At 39.8% G+C, this 19,697-nt stretch overlaps 6 protein-coding genes across 7 annotated transcripts; 3 read left to right on the forward strand and 3 right to left on the reverse strand.

The window, feature by feature from the left end:
• The first annotated feature begins 8,481 nt into the window (after nt 1-8,481).
• Nucleotides 8,482-9,996, forward strand: LOC117577741 (probable isoaspartyl peptidase/L-asparaginase GA20639). Its single transcript, XM_034262652.2, has one exon. The coding sequence runs from the start codon at nt 8,911-8,913 to the stop codon at nt 9,898-9,900; it is 990 nt and encodes a 329-aa protein (XP_034118543.1). The 5' UTR covers nt 8,482-8,910; the 3' UTR covers nt 9,901-9,996.
• A 421-nt stretch (nt 9,997-10,417) lies between these two features.
• LOC117569235 (SREBP regulating gene protein) lies at nt 10,418-11,361 on the reverse strand. 2 transcript variants are annotated; one of them, XM_034250318.2, is made up of 2 exons: nt 11,081-11,361; nt 10,418-11,021 (listed from the first exon to the last, which is right to left on the reverse strand). In XM_034250318.2, exons 1-2 carry the CDS (start codon nt 11,180-11,182, stop codon nt 10,482-10,484), a joined length of 642 nt encoding a protein of 213 aa, XP_034106209.1. In that variant the 5' UTR covers nt 11,183-11,361; the 3' UTR covers nt 10,418-10,481. The 2 variants fall into 2 exon arrangements, with proteins under 2 accessions (XP_034106209.1, XP_034106202.1); XM_034250311.2 differs by having other exon boundaries at nt 10,418-11,024; nt 11,081-11,359.
• Nucleotides 11,362-11,468: 107 nt separating this feature from the next.
• Nucleotides 11,469-12,537, reverse strand: LOC117567794 (E3 SUMO-protein ligase NSE2). The gene is made up of 2 exons (XM_034248021.2): nt 12,202-12,537; nt 11,469-12,134 (listed from the first exon to the last, which is right to left on the reverse strand). Exons 1-2 carry the CDS (start codon nt 12,278-12,280, stop codon nt 11,548-11,550), a joined length of 666 nt encoding a protein of 221 aa, XP_034103912.1. The 5' UTR covers nt 12,281-12,537; the 3' UTR covers nt 11,469-11,547.
• Nucleotides 12,538-12,797: 260 nt separating this feature from the next.
• LOC117576413 (dnaJ homolog subfamily C member 25 homolog) lies at nt 12,798-14,407 on the forward strand. Its single transcript, XM_034261144.2, has one exon. It carries the CDS (start codon nt 13,150-13,152, stop codon nt 14,176-14,178), a length of 1,029 nt encoding a protein of 342 aa, XP_034117035.1. The 5' UTR covers nt 12,798-13,149; the 3' UTR covers nt 14,179-14,407.
• A 1,004-nt stretch (nt 14,408-15,411) lies between these two features.
• On the reverse strand, nt 15,412-17,638 carry LOC117563345 (zinc finger protein 19). The gene has a single exon (XM_034241628.2). It carries the CDS (start codon nt 17,427-17,429, stop codon nt 15,633-15,635), a length of 1,797 nt encoding a protein of 598 aa, XP_034097519.1. The 5' UTR covers nt 17,430-17,638; the 3' UTR covers nt 15,412-15,632.
• Nucleotides 17,639-17,896: 258 nt separating this feature from the next.
• LOC117563351 (uncharacterized) lies at nt 17,897-19,692 on the forward strand. The gene is made up of 3 exons (XM_034241641.2): nt 17,897-18,760; nt 18,825-19,137; nt 19,195-19,692. Exons 1-3 carry the CDS (start codon nt 18,003-18,005, stop codon nt 19,459-19,461), a joined length of 1,338 nt encoding a protein of 445 aa, XP_034097532.1. The 5' UTR covers nt 17,897-18,002; the 3' UTR covers nt 19,462-19,692.
• Nucleotides 19,693-19,697: the final 5 nt, after the last annotated feature.

Here is a 19,697-nt window from a genome sequence, read left to right on the forward strand (position 1 = left end):
AACAGTAATGAAATACATTGTAATAAAGAAATGTAAAATTGCCAATTAATATGATTTTTATACCCGCTACCCATAGGGTAGAAGGGTATTATAACTTTGTGCCGGCAGGAAATGTATGTAACAGGTAGAAGGAGGCATCTCCGACCCTATAAAGTATATATATTCTTGATCAGCGTCAACAGCCGAGACGATCTAGCCCTGTCCGTCCGTCCGTCTGTCCGTCTGTCCGTATGAACACCTAGATCTCAGAGACTATAAGAGATAGAGCTATAATTTTTTTTCGACAGCATTTGTTATGTTAGCACGCAGATCAAGTTTGTTTCAAATTTTTGCCACGCCCACTTCCGCCCCCGTAAATCAGAAAAATCGAATAACAAGCGTAAATTTAAAGCTAGAGTTGCGAATTTTGGTATATACTATAACTACTATAGTAGTTATGATACCTGAAAATTTGGTTGCGATCAGATAAAAATTGTGTTATTAAAGAAATTGAGTTATTAAAGAAATACTTTTGTATGGGCAAAAACGCCTACTTACTAGAGTTCTTAGTTGCTTTGGCCGACAATCTGGTACATTGTGCCGTCTATGGTATATTTTGAATGGTGTGCTGTATCGATATACCAAACATACCATTTGGTATATTTTTAGTTATCTTTTAGTATTTTCGGTATATTTTGAAAATAATACCAATATTTTGCCCTTATTAAAAATGGGTAGCGGGTATCTCACAGTCGAGCACACTCGACTGTAACTTTCTTACTTGTTTTATATTGTGCTTAATATTAAGATGTTTTCTTGGGCAGCTAATTTAGTTTCTTTCGCTTTTGAGGCGTAAAAGTTGTTTGACATTGCTTATATATTATCAAAATAAAATTTCTACAACATAATGATCAGCAAAGACTAATGAAATAATTTGTGATTTTATACACGAAATATAAATTAATTAATAAGCTAAATAATGCCATTTTTAATTATACAAGTTTTTTAAACAGTTAATTTGGTTTATTCCTGATTCGAGACAAAAACTTCTTCCACAGTTTGCATGCATATTATATTCCATTGCTCATATATTAAAAATACAAATTTCTACAACACATTGCTGTATTATAATTTCCACTTGTTGAATGGCAAACAATACTCAAATAAAATGTAATTTTATATACGAATTGTAAAATAATTAATAGCTGATTATTTCATTATGCACAATTTGAAGAAATATTCTTAGACACTTAATTTAGATGGCCTTAAGTTTTGTAAAGTTTGTTTGCCTCTGCTCATATAGTATAAAAACTTAATTCAACAACATAAAGCTACATTACATTCTACTTGTTCAATGGTAAAAAGTAATGAAATTAACTGTAATTGCATATACAAAGTGTAAAATAATAAAATAGCCAAATAATGTGATTTTTATTAAACAAATTTCGTGAGCAGTTAATTTAGTTTCTTCCACTTTTTGAGGCTAAAAGTTTTCTACAGTTTACGTGAAAGTTAATTGCCATTGCTCATATATTATATGACTGTTTTTGCTTTCTACCTTGGCACACACACACACACACACACACACACACACACACACACACACACACACACACACACACACACACACACAGCAGAAGCAACTACTATTTGAATGTCTGCTGAGTGTTCCAAGGATTTTGCCAATTGCCGCAAAAGTTGCTTTAGCTCTTCGCCCTCGCCCCCAACTCCCCCTCCACCCTCCCTTCATCTACATCTGATATGCCAAATCAGGGGGGCCAAAAGCTGTGCCACCTCAATTGCTAAGGGGCCATGATGATTATTTTCTACTTTGCAACGTCGCGACGGCGTGCGGCATGTGGCATGTGGCATGTGCTTGTGTCAGCAACAGCAACAGCAGCAGCAACAGCGACAGCAACAGCTCAGACCTCAGTCCACAGTCCACAGTCCGCAGTCCTCAGTTCAGTTGAATTCCGTTTAGTGTAGTTGAACAGCATCGTGGCTTTACTTTGGCACATGTTAAGCAACAGAAAATCGATTAACACGGCTTTAATGGTCGCCGCGCTTTTCTCGCGGCAATTGCAACAACATGCGACAAACTTTTCACGCCTCTTCACGCCTCTCTTCGCTGTAACCTGCACCGCTTCCGGTGTAAATGAGCTGTGTAGAGGAAGGGAGGTATCAAGGGGAGGATCAAGGGGAGGTGGGTTATGCCTTCTGCCTTCATCCCCAACGACTCAACAATTTCGATTTCGATTTGACTTTGTGTTGGCTTCGCTGCGTGCCGCGTGAGTTATTTTTGCGTTGAGCGCGATTTAAGGTATTAATTGTGACAGATTTACGCATTCATTGTCTTGGACAAGGATATCGCCTCCACCTCCACCTCCGCCCACACCCACGCCTCCTACTCTCAGGCCCACTCCCAAAAGTGATGCCGTTAATGATGATGCTGTGTTTTCAGTGCGTTAACAGCTTTAAATTGTTGCTCCAGCTCTGCGATTCGTGTTGAATTTCTCGCATTTAATTCCATTCTCAATTTCCCCATATCGATTGCGAAAAACGCTTCAATGCTTTCTCGCAACTCTAATTGAATTTTGTTCGTATTTTCGCGTCTATATATACACAATATATTTAGCGGATCTCAGCTATTATACATATACACAAATCATAGTTCTTAATTCAACTTTCAATTCTTTTCATTAGTACGCTTTAAATATTTTCACATATTTAAATCTGCATATGAAACATTTTCGTCTATTTTCATTTTCTAAACTTACTTTCAATTATTTGAAATTAAATTTTACATTTTTATAAATTTCTCAAATTACTTAAATTTGTTTGAAATTAAATTGAAATCATATTTCTGTAGCAATTAATTTATTTAGCTTGAAACTTTTGGTTTACTTTTCATTTATCAAATTACATTACATTAGTTGTAATTAAATTAATTTAGAAATTAATGAAACTAAAAATTAAGCTTGAATACACATTTATGAATTAAAACTCTATTAAAGACCTTAACTGTATTCAATAATAACTGTAGTATTTAAGATTACTCAAAATATTGTTGCGATCAGATATGTTAAAAATGTTTAGTACTCTATGGTATAATTTTCTAATGCAGTACTACATGAATATACCAAATAGAGCTTTCGGTGTGTATTAGTATTTTTGCGGTATATTTTTAGTATATTTGTAAAATATAGTTTTATTAAAGATTCGTTGCCGCTACTTCATAACTATGACTTTTTTAATTATAGGAATAAATTTATAAGAATTGTTCATTAAAACAATTCATTGCTATCTATACTTTGAATTTCCCTACCTTTATTGAAAACCAATATAAATTTTGTGCAAATTCAAGTCATGCTAAAAATCACACATTGATTAATGCAAATCGTAAAGAGACTTGAATTAAAAAGAAACTTTAATAAAGTTAACATTTTATCGAAATGAAATGTAAATGAATTCATGGCACAATAGTTTTCGTGACTGAATGAGAATCTGAACTTTTGAGGACAAACCACTTGTCGTTATTAACAACCAAACCGCGCTGCAAAGTACAGATGAAAATGTGTTTTGCCATGGATTACGCATACGTCGCGTGGTCGTATTTAAGTGAATTTGATTGTGTGTACACAACCACGGATAAATTTCTAATAAGCAATAATTTTTGGGAATATTATGTGAATGTTACTCAACAACATTTTCCATACATATGTGATTGATTTTAACCGACAGAAAATAGGCAGCAGCAGCATAAATATTGCACTACATAACACACTAATCTACGAGTATAATCAATGCCGATGAGGCGTTCAAATTACGTGTACAACAAATACAACAGCAAGTATGGTCATGTAAGTGCAACAAGGAACCCCCTACCCTAAACAACAACAACAACATCAAGAGGAGCAATAACAGAAGTACATTTGTAAATCAAATGTTCGTACATTTCCCAAACACTTCTAATTGAAAATGCAAATTAAACCCTGAATCCGAGTGTGGTGCAAAAATTGTGCAATTAGTACCCGAGTGTGTGTGTGTGTGTGTGAGGCAATCACAGTCACATACCCTGCAAAAATTACTTTTTATAATAGCAAAATTATCATTGAAAATGCCACAATTTAAATTAAATATATAGCCTTAAAATATAGGCTTTATATTTCACTCAAGTCTACAAAAAAGTTTTCTTCTATTGCATAAAATAAAAAACATTGTCTAGAATTTAAAAATTAGTCAAAAATATTGTTGTTCAACAAGCACAATTACAATTATAATCAATTAGTAAAAATGACTAATAAGGTTTAAAGTAAATATCGAATGATAAACTCAGCGCATGTTCGTTAAGTTTATTTCAAAAACTTCTCTGTAGACAATTGAGCGCTTTTTTCTGGCGTAGAGTTTGGTGGCTTTAGAATGCATTGTTTAGGATTTGGATAAAATGGCTTTTAGGTTGCATCGCTGCATTATTCATTACCGGCACCACAAGTGCCGTTGATCTGTGACACACGCTAAAAACATTTGTTATGCGCACGACATTTTACAAAATCAAACTCGAAACTCGAAAATAGAATAAATGCGCTCAGCCCGAAGCCATCGTGTGAATACTCTACACAAAAGTTGCACATTTTTTCGAATCCTTTGAAATTAATTAATTTCATTACCTAACATGTTGTTTTTTTAATTTCCTGCAGATCATTTTGCAATTGAAAAATCAAAGCAAGTGCAACAAATGCAAACGCGACATATTTATGTAGAATTATTTTCACAACATCAACAGTATAGCAAGGCAAAGCGACAGCAACAGCGACAGCGGCAACAACTGGCATGACAATGAATAACATCCACACACATCCAACACACACACACACACACACATGCATTCGAATGTCGTACATGCATTTCTCTGTGTGTGTGCGTGTGTATTTAAGCCTTGGCAACAAGGCTCGCTTGGTAATGACAGCAATTCGGACTATGGCCATTAGAAAGACCCACAGAATGTCATTGCAATTGAATTACGCACGGCAATAAAAATTAAGTACTCATCGCCAAAAAAAAAAAAAAAAAAAAAAAACAAACAAACAAAAAATATATCACATATCACAATATCGCATATACGACAATTCACTTGCAAATAATTTGTAAATTTATTTTTTAGTAACAATCAAAAATTGATATATGGGTAATTCTCTGAGGGATGTCGCGTGCGACCAGCTTTTCAGTTACAAAAGAAAACATATTCTGAAACAATTTTAAAAATAAGTAAAGGTTATTTTTATAGCTCTAGATTAGTACTTTAATTAGAGCTAAGAATGGTTTTGGAATTTTTATTCTGTTTTGTTTTCTGTTCTGATAATTGCAAAAATTAACAAATTCGTACGCAAAACCAAAAAATGAACGAATTTATATATTTTATCGTAAAACAGAATAAGTTACTAAAATCAATCTTAGCTCTAAAAATAGTGCTAATCCAAAGCTTTAAGAAAAATCTTCACTTAATTTTAAAATTGTTTTAGTTTATGTTCTTTTTTGTCACTGTAAAACTGTTCGCACGCGACATTTACCAGAGAATTACCCATATGTACAAATTTAGTCATCACAACTGGCTAAATATTCAGTTCCTCGAAGTGGAATGAAGGAGCTATGGGGCAAAGGACAAAGGACATATGGTTTGCTATTCCCCCCGAATTGCTGCAAGGCTATACCCAGAGTATACTACCAAATCGCATAGGATGACTAAAAAAGTTAAAAGTTAATAAAAATATTTGTTTAAAAAATAGCCTTACATTTGACTTTTTTACAATTTTTTTTAATGGCTTAAAATTCAAAACAAATCAAACCCACTAACAAAACAAGTCGAAGATTTTGAGCCTTGAAGTGAGAGTATTGAAAAATATTTCGTTCCAATATAATTGCTAAAAAAAAATAAATAAATAATTAAAATTTATCATTCCGTTTAGTCATTGTGAATGCTGAGCAAATTTCGTTGGTTAAACTAAAAGAAAAGAACAATATAATATGCTTATGTTTGGAATAAGAATTTTTTCTTAATGTGAACAAAAGTTGTTAAGCCAAAAGCTTTTCTATAACACAAGCTTTCAGCGTTCTCAATTTCCGCGTTATTTATTGCGTTGCGAAATGAAGAACTCATCTCGCACCCCATTAGGTATATATATTCTTAATCAAAGTCAATCCAGTCCAATCAGTTCAACATCTTTGAAGATATTTAAGAGCTAATTTGATATGCCAAAATCCGGCGGCTGATTTTCGGTCTTAATTGATGTGGTATATTTTGTTCTCTATGGTATATTTTAAATATAAAAGTGTGCGTATATACATAGTATTAACTTAGGTATATTTTAGTATTTCTATTGGTATATTAATTTGTTTTGCTTTTACTGAAAATGAGTAGCGAGCTGTGATTCTTTCTTTTTCTTTTTGGTATGTTGCGCATACAACACAATGCACCTTTGTTTGGCAATAATTTAAATACTAAATATATAGCATAATAACTAAATCTTCGTGTAGTTTGTTTTCATCATTAAGCAGACAATCACAAGTAGATGTTTCGTATTTGCTCTGGTCAGTATTCAACTGTTTCGCTCCGTTCTGCTCTGCTCTGCTCTGCTCTGCTCTGCTCTGGACCGTTGCAGTCTCGTCTAACGCTAAGCGAGGCAAGCATGTCCGTTAGCTTGCGTGATTCTCTAGCTGTTTGCAGTTTTGATGTAGATTGGCTTCGACTATGGCAACGGCAACGACACAGGAAGTTTAGCGCAAAGCAAGTGGAGCATGGAAATCGCTCCTGGCTGTGACTGTGTCCATGTATCTGCATATATGCACACACACACACACACCCACACACACACAGACACATGACTGTGTGTGCGTGGGTGTGTGGTAGTGTTTATGCGGCTCATTGTTGTTGAAAAGCGCAGTCCGTGCGACACCCAGGGCAATGCAAATATATGCGCATGTAGGACATAAGTACATGCATGCAGTCAGCTACCCTTGGTGTGCGTGTATGTGTATGTGTGTGTGTGTGTGTGTGGCTGATGATGAGGCCAATGGAGTTGATATAACCCACAAAACTGGCCCACTCCAATGCCAGCGTGTGTGTGTGTGTGTGATGCTCTGAATAAACAGCAGCATGCATCAAAAGCAAGCCAGAACGCAATACACCGGCCAAAGTCTAGGCGTGAAAGAGAGACAGTATGAGTGAGAGAGAGAGGGTACGAGTTCATGGTAGGGCGACAACAGGAAGCTTTGAGCCTTGAGGTCACTGCAAATGCGACGCGTGAAAATTCGTCAAATGCAGGCAAGTGACAGCAACAACAACAACAACAACATCAGCAACAACAACATGCATTGTCACGCCTTCTTTCCCTGCCCACCTATTTAAATATGCAGAAAGGAGCACGCACGTCCAGAGCTGTGAATGTGTGCGTAAGTGTGTCTATCCATGTGTGCGCCGCTTGGTTGCGTTTTCCATGTCAGCTGTTTAAGCAGGGCCAAGGCAAGGCAAGACAAAGCACAGCACAGCACATCACAGAAGGCAGACACACGAACCGAGCGGAACAGAGCAAGCAAGGATCATGGTATCACAGCATCATGGTGCCGGGCAATTGCTCCGTCATATCCTCGAAAAGGTCATTCATATGGTAAACAAGCCACAGCTCTCGGACAGCTCTTGAAAGGCAATTAAAAGATGAAGGCCAAAACAGACAGACGCAATTGGACAAAGGAGTCGAAATCACTTTAAAAAGACAAGAGAGATTTCTTTAAATAAATAGACAAGCTTTAAGAAATGAACATTTAATAATTTACTTTTATTTTCCCAATCGATATACAAACATTCATTTTATTAGAATTGCTTTACAATTACCTTTTGGTGTTTATAATTATTGTTAATAATATAATAATAATATAGTAATTAATCAATTCGCTTAAAGTAATTTTTGATTTTTGTTCTATTGCCAATAATAATATAACCAGGAATAAAAATTATTATTCGAATATTATTCGGAAATTTATAAACGTAGTCAAAAATCGACAGTAAATATAATTGACTTAAAAAGTCAGTATTGCTTCACATACTGCGTATATTTTATATAAGCCAACACTACGTATGCTTTATATACTACAAAATTCACTTTTACAAAACGTAGACTTTACATACTTTTATACTGCGGACTCCTCATACATTACGTATACGTAGCACATACTAGGTAAATACTAAAAATACTTCAAATACTACATGCACATATTGTGCATTATACCTTTTGCTACGTATACATCATACATATATAGTACGCTAATTATACACTAAATATACCACAATCTACGTATACTTAATGAACTACAATACTTGTAAACTTCGTATACTTCACATAAAAGGCAATTCACTGGAGTAACGTATGTCATTCAAATTAATTTCTAGCACTCGCTGATAAGTTTTGAGTTACGTATTTTTCTTAAACTACTCTATAATACCTCAAATTTTAAATTCTCAGTGGGAACAAATAATTGACTTTAGATACACAATTTAATTTTCAAATTTTCTAAGAACTCATCATAGGTTCAAATTTTAGTGGATATTCTTGCTGTTGTGGATTTGTTTTCAGTGCTCTATTTTGAAAGCGCGCCTTGGACTTGCTTTACCATTGATCGATTACCAGTTATCGCTTCCTGTTGCACACAATCGATCACAGCGTTGCCAGAGCAGCAGCAAAAGGATGCAACTGTCTTTGGAGTTGCCACAGCGCTTTGCTAGAAATTGACAGATAAGACGAGTTTATCAAAATGCAAACACAAAAAAAAGAAGTAAAAGAGAGAGTTGACATAAAAGCAGATAAGCAAGAGGAGACAAAGCATCATAAAGCTTTGCATCATTTTGTGAGTTGATCAAATTTTAATTGAGCTAATTCCAAGATGCCACGCCCAGTGCTATTGATACACGGCGGAGCAGGCGACATTACAGACGCTCGCGTAGCCGGCAAATTCAAGGGCATCAAAGAGGCATTGCGTGCAGCCTGGCATCATCTCGAAGAGCAGGAGGAAGTGCCAAAGTCAGACAAGGATTGCGCTCTAGATGCCGTAGAGGCAGCTGTGCGCTCCATGGAGCTTGACGAGGCGTTCAATGCCGGCTACGGCGCCTGTTTGAACACCGATCAGCAGGTGGAAATGGAGGCCAGCCTTATGGAGGGGCGTAACTTGCGCGCTGGGTGCGTCACGCTGCTGCAAGATGTCATGCATCCCATTACAGTGGCACGTCGCCTCATGGAGAAGCAACGCCATGTCTTTATCGGCGGCTCGGCTGCTCAGCAGCTGGCCCTGAGCACGGGTAGCGAACGCTTGCGTCCCGGCGCTCTAATCACGGACAGCGCAAAGCAAGCGCTGCACGAGTTTAAACAGCAGCAGGCAGCGGGCATAGACACCACCTATGCACGCACCGAACTGGATGATGCACGCACCGATCCCAAGGGCGATACAGTCGGCGCAGTGGCTATGGATCGACATGGTCACATTGTGGTGGGCACATCGACGGGCGGCATCACTGGCAAGTGGCCGGGACGCATTGGCGACACGCCCCTACTGGGCTGTGGCACGTATGCGGACAATACCATCGGTGGCGTCTCCACCACGGGTCATGGCGAGACCATCATGCGTTACAATCTTGCCCAGCGCATTTTGGCCGCCATCCAACACAAGGGTCTGTCCGCTCAGGCAGCCGCCGATCAGGAATGCCAGCTGATGACGAAGCGCATTGGTGGCACAGGCGGCGCCATTGTTGTTGATCACATTGGCGGACTGGGCATCAGTTTCACATCGCACCGCATGGCCTGGGGATATGTCCAGGACGGCATCATTCACTACGGCATCGATCACAATGAAATGCTCCAGGAGCCTTTTACAACATAAGAACGAAAAATTAATATACCCTAAAATGTGTTTATATAAATAAAAGTAAAAAGAGATGAGACTAAAATAAAAATAAAATATTTTCCTTATTTGAAAGGTGATTAACTGAAGGTATGAAAATAAAATACACAAATCGATAATATATTAATTTTACTGTACGTATTTACATTTTTAAAAAGTAAATATTTCTAAAGAGGGGATCGGGTTTTTAAGTTAATAAACCGTCCACATAGATAAAATACAATTTTAGTGGTTTTCAAAATAAAGTAATAAGAGACGTTACATCATTTGTCATAAATAAATAAATTATTATTAAAGCACAAAATTCATAAATTATATAATTAGCACTACGCTCTATTTACATCCTTATCCATATTCTTAAACCTTATGTTGTCACTTAATGCTACTATATCAAATTGTTCATTATTGTGTCCAGACCAAAATCGGTAAAAAAAAAAATAGTGAAGAATATAGAGAAACCTGAGATGAACGAAAAGACGAGCTAATATTTTGTCAGTTTCTTTTTTTCATTTGGGAGATTGCACGTTTTGGGCCACCAGCTTAGTTAGCTGGAAGAAATCCTAGCCAGCTTTGGGTGCCACATCGCGTTGCGACTCGTGCGCTTCGGTGGTGCCATAACAGTATTTGGCCGCCTCGTTGCGATACTTGTTCTCATGCTCCACCGAATGTGAGTTGGTGCGACATTTGACCAGGCACAGCTCAAAATGATCCTCGACGCTGGCATATATGTATTTCTGTGTATTCGATGCCTGCAGCACTTGTTCCAAGAGCGGGCGTTTGTTGGGATGCAGGCAGCACGACACACAGTACTCGTAGATGCCACAGCAGTGTGAGGTGGCATTGCAACTGTGGCAGCTATAATAGCTAATCTCTGGCAGCTCCAGGTTGCAGCAGCCGTTGGCCAAAATCTGTGAGCGTCGACAGACAAAGCCACGTTCGTCGACGAGCAGTTGGCGGCCCTGCACCGAGTTGCGGCAGTGCTGTTCGGGATCATGGGTACGATTGAGATGCTCTTCGGGCAGCAATAGCTGCTGTTGCCACAGCAATGGACGCGTTCGTTGCACGTTATATTCATCGTAATGCAGGCCACTAAATGTGCCCTTCTATCAACAGAATGGTGAATAGACAGTCTTAGGAACTGGCAACGTTAATGACTTACCCGATCGAAGAGATGGCCTAAGACGTAGACGAGAGCGAGCAGCACTAGGAGCAGATAAATGAAGCGACGTCTCAGCAATCGTGTCAAAGCAGCTGGCCACATTGTATGCAAATGCAAATGCAGTTGTAATTGGCATCGACGACATGCGGCATCGTCCTTAGGCAGTTCGCAGAGTCCAAATGGTTTGTTATTTTTGTTGCTGTGCCACAACAGCGCTTGCAACAAATTGCCGCTTTTGCATTGACACAAATATATTTGGCAATTGTTTTGAGCGAAACAGCTGTGAGTGCTGCCAGATAGTGAGCAGCTCAAATGGCAACCCTTTGCCAAATTTATCGATATATCGCAACAATGAATGCAATTTTCAAATAAGAAAATCGCCAAAATGAAGCCTTACAAAAAATCGCAAATCTTTTTATTTACTTCTTACAGCCATTATTTTGATTACAACCACATGCTAATTTTGATTAGTTGTCATCTTCATCATCATCCTGCTGTGCTTTGTAAACGCGAATCCGTTCTTGCAACGCCTCATTGGGGACCAGATGATTGGGTTGCACGTAAGTTTTGCTGGCACAGCCTACAATTGGACAACGAACGTTTAATCTATCCTTTATGACCGCCATAACCGAAGCTCGATCATAATTATGACCGCATTTTATGTTGCGAACGGGATTTAACATTAAGTCTTTGGTCCACGGATCATACATGGAACAAATGGCATTATCATCTTGTTCAATGACTTCTGCATCAATATCATTAGCGTTGGCATTGGAAGCGCTTGGATTATTCATTAATTCCTGTTTAAAATCTTTAAACTCTGTGCACAATTTAATGCTCATGCGTTTCTTGCCTTCAGTTTGTTGGAATTCCAAGTATTTTGCTTCGAATTCTTCCAATGTTTGGCATTCATTGGCGGCTTTATCCAACATAGTATCTAAACGTTTTTGTCTGGTTTTCAATCCAATTAATGTTTCGCCCAACTCCAAACGCATAGTTTCGATTTCATCATTAAACTTCTTCAATTTATCGCGATACTCAACATTACCGACTTCTTTAACAAGAAAGTACAAAATGATTTACAAAACAAAAATATTAACAAAACTTAATTGGCGACTTACTATTTTCGAATGACCTCATCAACTGTGCGTTCTCAATAATCGTCTTCTTGACACCATCGATTTCGTTAACGAAATTCATTATATTGAACTTGACAATTAATTTTGCCGGCAATTGTTTTGCTAATGACGCTGAGCGTGTAGAGGTGGACAATATATGTTGGTATACAAGTATCGATGCATCGATATTTCTAAAAATTTGTAAAACATCGGTTTGGCATCTTAAAATATAAATTCATTAATTTTTGTATTAAAAATTATTCTTCCAGGTATTTTTTTCCTATATCTGTTTTATTTATTTAGAATTTATGACAATAGTTATATTTTCTTAAGTAAATTTTGTTTTGTGAGAAATATTCCCAAAGCAACAATGGCAACACTGCTGCTCTAACGAACTAAGCTTAGCGCGTGTTTTCAAATTGAACGCAACCCGCATGAATTCAACATTTAATTTATATTAACCTGTTCCAAGTTTATTGTGTATATGTGAATTTAAAAGAATAATAAATAATATGGTTGTAAAAACATTGTAATTTTTCCATTATAAACATAAATTTCATAGAACTACCAGTTCAAATGAACGAGCAAGCCGGCGAACGAAAGTTTAACGTGGTGGTTCCGTGCGTTTTCTTGGTACTAAGACAACTCTAGAGAGCGACAAGAACGGGCAAAGAACGTTAAGAGAAGCAAGAAGCTGACTGTGGCCGCCGAGGTGAAAGTGGCAAGAACGGCCGTAAACGTAGCCAGCCAAGTCAGCCAGATAAACGGCCAGCAACACAAAATAGAGTACAACCAACAGTTGCCAAGCACACATACTAAAGTGTAGGGGCGAAGCTGTCAAACAGTTTAACCCACAGCTTTTAAAGTTAAGGAGCAACAGCTGTTGCTTACCTTACACACATACACAAACACAAACACACTCACATTGCACTCACCGCACACACATAGAAGATGCCACACATACAATTACAGAGATGGCTGTACACCTGTCTATTGGTGAGTGCGCTGCCCACCTTGTGCCTGGGCCTCCTCGAGGGTCTCTACTGTGGCAAGGAGAACTGCTACGATGTGCTTGGAGTAACGCGCGAGTCATCAAAATCGGAAATCGGCAAAGCCTATCGGTTGCTGGCACGCAAGCACCATCCGGATTTGCATCGCGGCGAGGAGGCAAAAGCCTTGGCCGAGGAGAAATTCAAGCTGCTGGCGACAGCTTATGAGATATTGCGAGATGAGGAGTCACGCACCGATTACGATTACATGCTTGATAATCCCGATGCATACTATGCACATTATTATCGCTATTATCGACGACGCGTGGCGCCCAAAGTCGATGTTCGAGTGGTGATCGTCGTCACCTTGACCATCATCTCGGTGATCCAATACTACTCGGGTTGGCAGCGTTACGATGCGGCCATTAAGTATTTTGCCACCGTGCCCAAGTACCGCAATAAGGCGCTGGATATCGCACGCGATGAGATACAGGCAATGAGCAGTAAGGACCGGAAGTCGAAGAATCGCAAGAATCTTACAAAGACAAAGCAAAAAGAGGAACTGGAGCGCATCATACGCAAGGTGATCGAGGAGAAGATGGATGTGCAAGGCGGCTATGCGAAGCCCACGTTGTGGGATGTGCTCTGGGTGCAGTTGATCATCAGTCCCTACACGCTCTTCAATTGGTTGGTGTGGCATGCTCAATGGTTGTGGCGCTTTACGATCCTCAAGCAGGAATACGGCAGGGAGCAGCAATTGTATTTGATACGTCGGTACATGGGCATGGGACAGCATCAGTTCAATTCCCTGGAAGAGCGACAGATTGAGGAGTATCTGGAGCTGGAGCTGTGGCAGCGTGAAAATTTCGAAGCGTGGAAGGCCGAGCAAGATGAGGAGATGAAAAAGAAACTGGCGGAGAATCCACGATACAAAGCTTACCGCCGCTACATGAAGAACCATGGACCCGGACGCATTACGTTCGAGGACTAAACCCACAATACGAATCCAATACAATCCAAACCCAATTCAATCGATCGATCGATATATGATGTTGCAAGTTTTATTGTTCCATCTCCTCCCAAAAAAGAAAAATTGATGAATGGCCCGTAGTCGTAATTTATTATTTCATCTCCCTCAAAAAGAAAAATTTCTTCTGTTTTATATACACACACACATTTTTTTTTATGGCAATAGTGTAAAAATAAATTTATGTTAATAATGCTGTTGTAAGCCATCATCAAGTTCAGCCCCATGGGCAAAACATTGACCTCGGTATAAACCGGTCTCCAAAACGTGCTCACGCGAAATTTCATCTTCCACACACACATGCATACAATGCTGGCTATCTGATTAGCAACCGATCTGATCTGATCTGTTAAAGATCCCCCTAACAAAACCAATTCCATGTTAAAAAGAAAGAGAGAAAAAACCCAAACGTTGTTGTAGCTCAATTGTCCGAACTTTTTATAGAAAATATACAATACTATATAAAAAAAAAAATATTAAATCGAATCAAATTGCAATAATATATTATTACGCCTCCGATCGAGGCAAAGATAACATAAATAGAATTTTATTATTAATGTTATTAATTAATCTTATTATGATGGGTCGGTGTAAATAAATAAGACAACCTGTGGCTTTGTGTATACAGTTGTTTTGCCATATCTGTCTCAAAAAAAAGTTAAGAACACTATGGCATCAAGCTTTTGGGCTCAACTGCCAAAAACTCGGCATTATTTAATCGAATAATTGTCATGCTTAATTCTATAGTAAAAACTGCAAATTAAAATTATTTAGAAAATTAAATTGTTCCTAAGCAGTTTTTGCAATTTATTCTTTAACAATTAATTAAATGTGAAAGAAATTCTTACGTTCTTGTACATAAATATCAATTAAAAAATTCGAAAAAAAAAGTATTTTTTCAAAATTTTAGAATATTAAAATTGAATTTTTGTGTAAATTTTTACTTCGATAAATGTAAGAATTTATTTTGGTGTTTTTGGGAACCTTTATGACAGCAATCACTCGATCACCTATGTCAGAAAATAAACTTTCTTAAAATAAACCCAACTTGGAATGCAAATTTAACATCTCCAGCTGTTGGCGTCTCTAAATGAAAGATATACCAACAGCTTTCTGAGTTTTGTAATTATACCCCATCAGAGATAGTAGATATCGAGTAAGACAGTGAAACAGACGAAATAACAACATACATTATTTTTTTAGGGAACAATTGGTTTTTTGTTTATATTTTTGTTTTCGTAATATATGTTGGAAAAGAAACCGTTGCCAACTCGGCGTTATTTACACAGCTGTCGAGAATGTGAAGCTCTCTAATCTAATTTTAAAGTTTAGCATGCATACAAACTAAAGGAGATAGGTGGTTATGAGTGGGAGTGGGAGGGGGAGTGGGAGTGAGGAGGGGAATAGCTCAAGTGCCACTATTCCATCAAGTATTTGGTATCGCTGACCAGATCCTCGGCATCGAGCAGATCACCGACCAGACCGTACGGCCCCTTCACGTGCTGCACATGCGGAAACTCATTCTCATCCAGCTCATCGGCCGCATCGTGATAATCATCCAGTTCATGCTGGGCATTGGCCGTCGCATCGACTGCCTCCCGCTCATCGTCATCATCATCGACGTCATCGTCGTTGTTGAACATGAAATCATTGTTTACAATGCACTCCTCCAGCACCTTGGACGAACTCTGTTCCCCATGACCCGCATGACTCAGCGAGGCGATGCCTATGCCAACGCTAACATTATCATCATCGTACTCATCCTTATCCTCCAGCTGCTCGCCAAAGTGCAGCTGCTGTTCGCGTTCGCGTTGCTGCTGCTGTTGTTGCTCTCGTAACTGTTGCTGCTGCTCGCGCAACTGTTGCTGTTGCTCCCGCAGCTGCTGTTGTCGCTGTTTGCGTGTCGACAACCGTTGCAGTGGACCAACGATATCGCTGCCCGCTCCCAGGCTGTTGACACGATGCTGCTCCAGATGCGTGGCCAGATAACTCTTCTTGGTGAATCCCTTATCGCACTGCGTGCACTGAAACTGCTTTTTGCCCGTGTGCGTTCTACGATGCACCGACAAGACATGCGCATAGGCGAATCCCTTGTGACACACCTCGCACACATACGGTCGCTCTCCAGTGTGAATGCGTTCGTGTTTCTTGCTGCTGCCAAAGTCCGAGAAACGTCGCTCGCAATAGCGGCAGCCGTACGGCTTTTGGCCGGTGTGAACGCGCATATGTCGCCTCAGCTCCACATTCGAGATGAACGCCTTCTGGCACACCTCGCAGGGATACGGCCGCTCGTTGTTGTGGCGTCGCATGTGGGCGCTGAGGGCATGCTGATATTTGTACGTGTTGCCGCAGATGTCGCAGATCTTGGGCTCGGTGGAGCGGCGATTTCGCGAGCTGACTATGCTACTGTTGATCATGCTGTTGATGTTGCCGCTGCTGCTGCTGTCGTTGTTGTTGTTGTTGCTTGTGCTGTTGCTGTTGCTGCTGGTGGTGGAGACTGTGATGCAGGGCACGCTCTGCAGCACCTCGTCCTCTTCCTCATCGTCATCATCGTCTTCCATCTTGTGCTGCTCTAGCTCTAGTTCTACCTCCTGCTCCAGCTCCAACTCTAGCTCTTGCTCCAACTCCAGTTCTTGCTCTTGCTGCGCAGCTGTTGTCCAATCGACGCCCAAAGCCAGAAACTTGTCATCGTCCTGCAGCACAATTGTGGCAATTGGCTCCTCGTGCTTCACCACCACCTCCTCCTCCTCTTCCACCACATCCTCATCAGCTCGATCCTCCACTTCGTCGCTATTATAATACTTGATTTTGGTTGCCAGAGGCGGCTCGGCTTCAAGGCGTTTGATGCGCAGACTGGATGGCAGTTTGAATTGCTGCTGCTGCTCCAGCTGCAGCTTGTCGACATCCAGCAGCAGTGTCGCCGTCGCTGCCGCCGATTGAAAGACCTTTTGGGCCTCGAGACACTTTTGTTGGAAACGATACGTGATGCTCAACTCATTGTGGCAGCCGTGGCAGATCTTATCCGGCAGCTGGCTGAGAAATGGCTTGTCCAATTGCAGTGCGCTGCAGCTGCGTATTTTGTCCACAATCTGCATGTGTGGCGTCTCCAGATCCTGGCCATAGATGGAACAATAGCCGGGTTCGGTGCGCAAACAAATTAAGCAGACAACGCCTAGATCCACTAGACGTGATCCGCTGTCCAAATTTCGCGGCATTTGTGATTAACTATTGTTTCTGTTGTGTTGTTTGTTATGTTCTTCTTACTGCAAAACAAAACGCCCACACACACGCACACACAACACACAAAGCGTGTATACAAACACGCATACGACTATGAAGATGCTGAAACTCTGTTTTTTATTTTTGTGTGTCTATTTTGTGCGTGTTGCGCTTTATTGTTGTTAGTTCTGCACTATCGATAGTTTAGCATTGTTGTGATTGACAAGCGATTCGATAAGCGATACATGCGATGCGCAAATATACAGAAATATTTAAATAAATAAGTTCCTAATTAGTAGCTTAACTTAGTTATTAGATTTTTTGTGTGCTTACGGCTTATTTTCTATTGTGCGTATTAAGTATAAAACGCTAAGTTATAACAACTATCGCATGCAATCATATATCGTTTCGCTTATCGATAGCAAAACAAGCGAAGCGATCAGCTGTTCAGTTGACAATTTCGTTATTTCGTCTGATGTGTGTTGTCGAGAAGCATCCGATTTCGTAGTTTGTTTTTTTCTGTAATTTGTAATTTAAAAATTTCTTTTTGGCAATTTTGTGTATTAAACATGTCACATAATCCCATCAAGCAGCTAACGCAGCAGCTAATTAATTACTTTGCCATTCCAAAGGATGCGCCGTCAAATGCTTGGCAGCATTACGGCGAACTCGTGCGTATCAACAAAGATAACGTGGATAAGATGGGAGATTTCAGCATCTCGGCAGTGACCAAAAATTGGCAATACTTTTGCCAAAGAAGCGGCTTGGAATTGCGCCACACGTCACAGGAACAAATGCTGCCTGACGAACAGTCCATCAACGAGCTGCTCAAGCACAGTCACAAATTTTGGTTGTATCCCTTGGAAAAGGTGAAGCTACTACACAAGGAACGCATTGCCTTGTACTTTCAGCGTGAGGCCATAGTTGTCAATGTGATTCAAATGATATTGCGCCAAGGCGACGCTTATGGCAAGTGCAGCATGATCGATGAGGGCGCTAATAAGTTGAAAGAGAGACGTACACTTTGTTTACAACTGCACGAAGAGCTCGTTCAACCGGAATGTGGCAGCACCAAAGAGCTGCATCAGTTTCGTGCTAAGCAACTTTACCAGATTGTGCGACGTTTGCTCGACTACACCGACTGGCTTCTAGTGGATCCAAAGGATCAAACAGCTGACACTTTGCTGATCTGCGTCGAGAGCAGTAATCAATCTAGTCGCGTGGGCGATGAACAGAAGCCAAGCCAGGCAGTCTCGCTGAGCTGTGGCCCGGTGCTGGAGCCAACCACTAAGATCGCAACCACACTGACCAGCGATGAGTACAATGCGTAAGTTAATCCTATAGAAAGTATTGCACATTAGATCACATTGTGTAACTTCTCTGTTTTGCAGCTTACGGGCCAACGATATGCTGTTAACAGCCATGCATCGCAGTGGCATGCGGAATGTGGGTGACCACAAGGCGCTGATACAGCAACTGGGACGCGCTGCCGTCATCGTTGATCTGTTTGAGGTGCGTCACAACAGCGCCGTTTCGCTTGTTCGCAATGGTCACAGCCGTTCTAAGGGCGCCAGCTTTATACTGTACAATTCGGCGCGTATGGGAACCTTGATGCGTCTCTACGATGCCAAAAAAGATGCGAACAAGTCCACTGCAGAACCTCTGCCGCCATTGGATACAATGTTGAATAATCTCACACAAGACGTAAGGTCTATTTTTTATCGCATTTGCCAAGACAATACATATTTATTATCTTTGCAGATCGAATGGGAATTGATCTTTGGCTATTTGCTATCATTCCCGGATGTTGTCGAGTCAACGCTAGCACAATTGAGGCAGGGTCAATGTGGCGTCCATCTGCTGGTGCGCTACATCATCAATTTGGTCTCGACATTTAGTCGTTTCTATCGCAAGTACAAAGTGCTTTGGGGCACGTTCACTACTCGCATCTATTTGGTGAAGGCTGTGCACCAGGTGCTTAAATTAGCACTGGCTCTGCTGGGCATAGATCCCGTGAATGCGATGTAAATATATTGAAAAATATATGTAGAGACAAAGCTAAAGGAAACTCTTTGAATTGTTCCTTATCACAAATGTTCTAAAGTTGCAATCTATTCATTAGATTTAGTCTGCATAAATGTGATAGTCGAATTTCATAAATTTTTGCCATTATTTTAAAACAAATGTTAAGAAACTACCAGATACAATATAGAGAATCTGTAAGTTTTAATAGTAAAAATACTTTGTAAATAATAAATATTTTT

This window comes from Drosophila albomicans, chromosome X, assembly GCF_009650485.2.
Source record: "Drosophila albomicans strain 15112-1751.03 chromosome X, ASM965048v2, whole genome shotgun sequence".
NCBI classification, from domain to species: Eukaryota; Metazoa; Arthropoda; class Insecta; order Diptera; family Drosophilidae; genus Drosophila; species Drosophila albomicans.

Coding starts and splice junctions, on each gene's coding strand:
- LOC117569235 (XM_034250311.2), bottom strand. CDS start 11,182: ATGTGGCCAGCTGCTTTGACACGATTGCTGAGACGTCGCTTCATTTAT. Junction 11,025..11,080: donor TAGGCCATCTCTTCGATCGG/GTAAGTCATTAA, acceptor TTCTGTTGATAG/AAGGGCACATTTAGTGGCCT.
- LOC117563345 (XM_034241628.2), bottom strand. CDS start 17,429: ATGCCGCGAAATTTGGACAGCGGATCACGTCTAGTGGATCTAGGCGTT.
- LOC117577741 (XM_034262652.2), top strand. CDS start 8,911: ATGCCACGCCCAGTGCTATTGATACACGGCGGAGCAGGCGACATTACA.
- LOC117567794 (XM_034248021.2), bottom strand. CDS start 12,280: ATGAATTTCGTTAACGAAATCGATGGTGTCAAGAAGACGATTATTGAG. Junction 12,135..12,201: donor GATGAGGTCATTCGAAAATA/GTAAGTCGCCAA, acceptor TTCTTGTTAAAG/AAGTCGGTAATGTTGAGTAT.
- LOC117576413 (XM_034261144.2), top strand. CDS start 13,150: ATGCCACACATACAATTACAGAGATGGCTGTACACCTGTCTATTGGTG.
- LOC117563351 (XM_034241641.2), top strand. CDS start 18,003: ATGTCACATAATCCCATCAAGCAGCTAACGCAGCAGCTAATTAATTAC. Junction 18,761..18,824: donor ACCAGCGATGAGTACAATGC/GTAAGTTAATCC, acceptor TCTGTTTTGCAG/CTTACGGGCCAACGATATGC. Junction 19,138..19,194: donor TGAATAATCTCACACAAGAC/GTAAGGTCTATT, acceptor TTATCTTTGCAG/ATCGAATGGGAATTGATCTT.